At 50.1% G+C, this 6,331-nt stretch overlaps 2 protein-coding genes across 2 annotated transcripts; both read right to left on the reverse strand.

Moving 5' to 3' along the window:
* LOC106810563 lies at positions 1 to 3,437 on the reverse strand. Its single transcript, XM_014813949.1, has 5 exons — positions 2,901 to 3,437; positions 2,455 to 2,719; positions 1,860 to 2,104; positions 1,340 to 1,535; positions 1 to 970 (listed from the first exon to the last, which is right to left on the reverse strand). The coding sequence occupies exons 1-5, from the start codon at positions 3,435 to 3,437 to the stop codon at positions 738 to 740; spliced, it is 1,476 nt and encodes a 491-aa protein (XP_014669435.1). The 3' UTR covers positions 1 to 737.
* Positions 3,438 to 3,441: 4 nt separating this feature from the next.
* On the reverse strand, positions 3,442 to 6,025 carry LOC106810564 (glycine-rich cell wall structural protein 1.8-like; the record flags this gene model as incomplete). The annotated part of the gene is made up of 2 exons (XM_014813950.1): positions 5,752 to 6,025; positions 3,442 to 5,430 (listed from the first exon to the last, which is right to left on the reverse strand). Coding segments are annotated over exons 1-2 (2,028 nt in total), but the record flags the coding sequence as incomplete, so codon positions are not given.
* Positions 6,026 to 6,331: the final 306 nt, after the last annotated feature.

Consider the following 6,331-nt stretch of genomic DNA (forward strand, 5'->3'; position numbering starts at 1 on the left):
TTAAGGTTAAAATGAACTACATTTATGGGTTTACGGGATTAGTAAAGTGCAAATCTACAGTGCAATTGGAAGCTAGTGCGTTTGGTGCTAAGACATGGTTACGTGCGATATAAGTAATATGCCATCATAATATAATCTCGTCATCGTGTCTGTTTCCATCCGCGCAGAATATAGCTATGTAAACTAAAGACTAGACGAGAATTATTGTTAATGAATTAATTATGAACTCTCTACAAATGCCTTTGTATTTATAGAACGGTCAAAGTTAGTTGAATGTTTGCAGTATTTTGCGATTGTGATTTTCCAAGTAAGTGTTATAGCTATTTCGGCCAAAAATTTGCATTTTAAACAAAATCAAAATTTAGAAATGATTGGTATTCATTTTTTCTTTAGAAATTCAGCTCTTGCTAATAGACGTGTCTATAATTAAATTATACTACTTGTGATCCAATCCAGTAGCAATTTACTCCTTAACCAAACGTGGCAATAATCGTCGACAAAGCATCTTTTTCCCCGAGAAATAGTGAGAGGCCATGAAACAGTGTAAAAACTATAACGCCACTGTAAGCGCGAAACCGGTATGTTAAATTCAAAACGTTACGCTGTTTAAAGATTGGGTAATCAAGCCTACGCAGCTTTCCTATGAAGACGCTTCTGCCTATTAATTACTCACGTTAGTTATATAATATCATATATACACGAAATTAACTCTACGTGACATTCTCGAATTCGCTAATCTACAAACCCTTAGTGCTGCTTACTGGAGCCGAATAAACGGGTTCGATGCCGTGCGTGCCGTAATAGAGTTGCTTTCTCTCCGCCAGCTCTCTCTTCTGTCGCAGACAGTGTATGCCGAGTAGGGCGCTGATGATGGCAGCCAGCAGAGCGACGGCGACGATGCCGACACTGACGCCGAGTGTGACACGCGACACGCACACCGAATCGCCGACGTTGTAGTTCATTCTCCAGTCTGCGAACGTCGAAAACGCAAACGCTTGTACCACGTCTACAGACGTTACAAATACGCACGCACACACACACACACACACACACACACACACACACACGCACGCACGCACGCACGCACGCACGCACGCACGCGCACACACACACACACATACGCAACGTATATTTATTTAGTGTTTAATTCAAGTGAAAAATAAACCGCATATGACTGCATATTTCTCATCGCGGAAAATCACGCAAAAACACAAGGTTTGTTCGCAATGACTTACGCCATTATCATACAAGGTGTTCAGCTAGTAGCTACATATATATCAGGGGTTGATTATGACAACATATATATATATATATATATATAAATCTAGGCGGTACTTACACAGCGGGATGTCCTGCTCGCCGGGCAGTATGATAGTGAGGCCTCTGTAGATTAGCATCTTCTCGGTCGGCAGCGCCTTCGCCGTTATGTTCTCAATGAGGACGTCATCGATGACGTTGATATCGGTCTCGTCGTTGCTGACCTCGCTGTCCTTCTCACTCAGCTCACGCTTCCTACGACTGCTGTTGCAGGGGCGCTAAAGAGATGTAAACGTACACGTTGAAAGACCCACCTCGGCTAACAACGTTAGCATCATACGTTAATCGAAATAAACAATTTTTTTTATCAGAACCAGGATAGCAATTCGCGGCAATAGCGAAGTTTGTAACAAGAACAGGGTGGCATGAATAATTTACTTTCTTCCTTTATTACACTCTCGCTCTCTCTCTCTCTCTCTCTCCTACTTCCTCAATTACTATTACTGCGATACCCCCGCACGCATGAGAAATCGTTTCACGCGAATAGTGGTAATTTTGCAAACGAGGCAATAATTCTTTTACAATCAAACGTGTGCTCTCACCATGTCGCATTTTCCCTTGCACACGTCGACGGTGCACTGGAAGTAGACGTTCGACTTGTCCGGGAACTTGAACGCCTGGAAGTGGAAGTAGTGTGCCAGGTCGCCGCTTGCTAGACGCCCGTGCTTCATGGGAGAGACGAACTCGGGCTCGTAGGCCGGACATCCGTCGTCGCCGATCAGCGGAGTGCGGCTGCGTCCGATTCCGTCGTGTGCGTAGCAGTTGGATAGATGCACGTCCCAGATACCTGATGACGACGACAAGACGACTATGACGCGATCATCGCTCGAGCAATGGCACTCGCAATATATAATCGTAATATATCGTAATATCTCGTGCAATAGCACCGCGATGTTTCGTAAAAATCTGGCGAGTAACCCTGGAAGCAGTTTTCGATGCCCGTTTTGTTCGTAGTGAAACGCCTATCGTGTGTGTTTTAAATTAGTTTAAGCTCGCCGTGGGGTATGGCCGTCAGCAGGCAAGTTTAACCGAGAAAGTCAGGAGAGGTGCTGTTGAAGCTCAACTATTAGGGTTGCAGTTCTAATGGCTATTCTGAGATTAATCAATAACGCGGATGTCATTTATATGGAAACTTACCGCGGCTGCCGCGGTGGATGACTGCAAGGGTCGCTGGCTCGCCGACAGTGAGTCCATTAGACGGACCAGCGTTGGGATCCCTGCCGTTGCTAACTTGCATGTTCACGTTCAGTGGGTTGGTGCTCGACTGTTCGAAGTCGTCCGACTTCACCTGGCACTGGACGGTGTAGGCGCGGTCCTGGGTGCCCAGAATGCCGTACGGTAGCGTCATGAAGATGAGCGTGTTGCCGTATGTGTAACCAGGGTTTCTATTGTACGTCTCGCCCTGCAGTGAAGAAAACAATTTTGTTACGGTAAACTCTGCTTACTACGAAATTGTCATCTGTTAAGTTTGAAGTATTCACGATTATAGATATCGCGTCGAGTGATTTACTGCTATTATTTATTATTCATTATTATTATTATTATTATTATTATTATTATTATTATTATTATTGTTAACTTACGCTGACGGGTCGCTCAACGGTTCCGCAGCCGTCCATGGGTACAGTCAGTAGCATGAAGTTTGATCCGTAGCCGGTGCTGGTGCAGTTTGGCTGGCCGAAGTAGCCACTCGTGAAGACTTGCCCAGTGAAGCCATTCGTCATTTTAATCGTAACCTTCATCTGCCTACTGTCGAAATCGCAGTCGGTGTTGATGTCGCTGAGGAATTCCGCTGCCTGCACGGTGCCGGCAAGCGGCGCCTGCGGGCTTGGTTGCTGTGGGTAGGCCGGCACCTGGTTGGTTTGACTCGGTAGATATCCAGCAGCTCCGGGAGCATTGAAGGTGTTAGGGTTGTTGCCAACTGCTCTTCCTCCTGCCAGTGCGCTAGGGTTAAAGAAACCACCCTGCGGTTGTCCGTTGAAGTTGTAGGCTCCCTGCGGCTGTGCGCCAGGATTATAGGCTCCCTGCGGCTGTGCGCCAGGATTATAGGCTCCCTGCGGCTGTGCGCCAGGGTTATAGGCTCCCTGCGGCTGTGCGCCAGGGTTATAGGCTCCCTGCATTATAGGCTCCCTGCGGCTGTGCGCCAGGGTTATAGGCTCCCTGCGGCTGTGCGCCAGGGTTATAGGCTCCCTGCTGCTGGCCATTAGGGTCATAGAAACCACCTTGTGGCTGTGAATTGGGATCGTAGTAGGCACCGTCTGGCTGCCTGGCGTTGCCAATGCCGAACTGTTGCTCGGGACCGTACTGCCCAGCTGGGTAAGGGGGCTCCTGCGTGTATTTGAATTTATTTGGGGCCGTGTAGACGTCAGGTTGCGCGTACGTGAACGGAGCCTGTTGGTTGTACGTGTCATTGCCGTTTCCCCCCAGAACTGCTCCACCCAGCGGTGCTACTCCGTGCCCGCCGTATCCACCGCCGCCGTATCCACCGCCGCCGTATCCACCGCCGCCGTATCCACCGCCGCCGTATCCACCACCGCCGTATCCACCGCCGCCGTATCCACCACCGCCGTGTCTTCCATGCACGCCGGACGGGGAACTTGTATCGGAGAATCCGCTTCCGTAGCCACCTTGGGAACCCCCATGATAGCCTCCATAGTTTCCTCCTCCATAGCCGTCTTTGTTGTCTTGAGCGTGCTTATTGGTTCCATACCTACCGTATTTGTTGCCTGCATTACGGCCGACAGTGGACAGTCCTTTACCATAGGAGTGATCTGCCTTGCCGACTCCAGAACCGTATCCGCCGCCTTTATAGCCGCCAGCGTCATCGTATCCGGATCCGTAATTGTATTCATATCCCTGAGAAGCGCCGCCTCCTCCATAACCCGCTCCAACCACGCCCCCAACTCCTCCGTATCCGGCGATGCCGCTTGTTCCAGCATTGCCTCCGAATCCTCCGTGACCGATACCGGCTCCGCCAATTCCAACTCCTCGACCGATACCGGCTCCGCCAATTCCAACTCCTCGACCGATACCGGCTCCGCCAATTCCAACTCCTTGACCACCAATGCCCGATCCATGCCCTCCGCCATACCCACCACCGTATCCTCCGCCTTGTCCGCCATACCCACCGCCGCCGTATCCTCCACGGCCGCCGCCGTATCCGCCATATCCACCACCGCCGTCCCCTCCATGGCCGCCACCGTATCCACCACCGTATCCGCCGTACCCACCGCCGTAGCCGTGAGATCCGCTTACTCGTCCCTGATGTGGACCCGAGGAGCCGTCGTTACGATGCCTATCGTTATTGCCGTATCCGACATCGTTATCCCTGTATCTGTCATTCCCGTATCCGTCATCGTTGTTCCTGTAGCCGTCATCGTTGTTCCTGTATCCGTCATCGTTGTTACTGTATCCGTCGTCGTTATTCCTGTAACCGTCATCGTTGTTCCTGTATCCGTCATCGTTGTTCCTGTATCCGTCATCGTTGTGCCCGTATCCGTCTTGTCTATTGTCTCTGCCGTACGAGTCATCGTTGCTGTAGTTGTCGTCGCCGTAACTGCGGCGTCTGGACGTTCCGTGTCGATCATTGTCGCGGTAGCTGTCTCGTTCGTAGCCGTAGCTATCATCGGAGTACGAGTCGCCGGATCCGTATCCTCCTCCCGATCGGTCAGAGTAGCCGCCGTCAGAGTAGGAGTCGCTGTCCGAATAGCCGCCGTCGTCGTCGTGGCGCGAACCATAGCCTCGCTCGACGTAATCGTCGATGTCGCCGATTACGGGGCCCTTAATACGGTACGTGTTGACCGTGGGGCGCGGCCTGCGCTGCTTGCGGCTGCCGGTGAATTTGTGCAGCAGATCTCTGAATCCCTGTCCATACCTGGCGCGCAGCGGGGCGGCGACTTCCTTGTCGTCCTTCGTATCGGCCGTGTCCTCTACGGTGTACTCGTTGCTGCTGTCGTCGTCGGCCTTCGGGCTTTGCTGATCGCCGTAATCGCCTGGGTAGTCATAGTCGTAATCGTCATAGTCTAATGTCCTATCGTAGATGTCGTCATTGTAGCCATAGTCACCGCCCTGCGCGTTTGCGTGTGGATCCGACTGTGATGCTGCTAATACTACCTAGAAATAGATTTCCTATGTTGAAGCTATGGGTGCGATTGCACATTGTAGCATCGGCAGTGGATTACGTTTTCTGGTTAAATGATTGTAGCAATGAGTTGATCGAATAAATCGTCACCGTACTTCAATATTAAAAAAAACTTCACGTACAGAAAATGTATAAATAAAACAAAACCGAGCGAAATTCCGGACGGGGTTACACAACAAGCAATACAATGTACGAAAATACCATAGCGCGGTACAAAACATACAATCATATACAATATGAATGCGACGAACCCCAAGGCAGACCTCTCCACACGAGCACTTCGTTATACTTACGATGCCGAGCAGCAACACGCAGATGAATCTGAACTCCATCTTCAACTAGATCTCGTCGAAACTTCCTCGATTGACACGATAGTAAACTGCGCGATGTAGACGCGTTCTGATTGCCGAGAAATGGCAACTCTGTCAGCTAGGCACTGACGACTAAACTCTGCTCACGTTGAAACACAACTTTTTCTTGAGATCGTAGTCTTATGTGGTGGTTCGTGCCCTTATGCGACAGGTATCCGTTACCCACCGTCACCTTCACTGTTCACGTTACCACCTTCACTGTCAACGTGCTCACCAAGAATGAGAGATTTACTTGCGCGACATAGCTTAAATAGCGTCGTTGACCCGACTCGGAAGAGAGCAGCCTAACATAGGTAAAGACCATTAGCGAACGTGTTTTCTTTAAGTGTCAATTAAGTGAAAGACAGTGCCATCGAGCTTGGCCGTGTGTGGTGGAGACAGGGAGCATCGGTGCTGACTCCTAGGGCGTTTCCTCGGTTTCAATTCCAACTTAGACCCATAGACTCCCGGCAAGCTCGCAACAATTATTTGTATCGACGAGGGTCACACGATTTACCCTCCA

This window comes from Priapulus caudatus, unplaced genomic scaffold (assembly GCF_000485595.1).
Source record: "Priapulus caudatus unplaced genomic scaffold, Priapulus_caudatus-5.0.1 Scaffold454, whole genome shotgun sequence".
Lineage (NCBI taxonomy): Eukaryota > Metazoa > Priapulida > Priapulimorpha > Priapulimorphida > Priapulidae > Priapulus > Priapulus caudatus.

Bases quoted from the DNA above. Each gene is read 5' to 3' on its own strand.
- LOC106810563 (XM_014813949.1), bottom strand. From the start codon at position 3,437: ATGCAGGGAGCCTATAACCCTGGCGCACAGCCGCAGGGAGCCTATAAC. The intron at 1,536-1,859 runs GTGAGAGCACAC...ACATCTCTTTAG, and splicing joins GCAAGGGAAAATGCGACATG to CGCCCCTGCAACAGCAGTCG. The intron at 971-1,339 runs GTAAGTACCGCC...CGACGTTCGCAG, and splicing joins CGAGCAGGACATCCCGCTGT to ACTGGAGAATGAACTACAAC.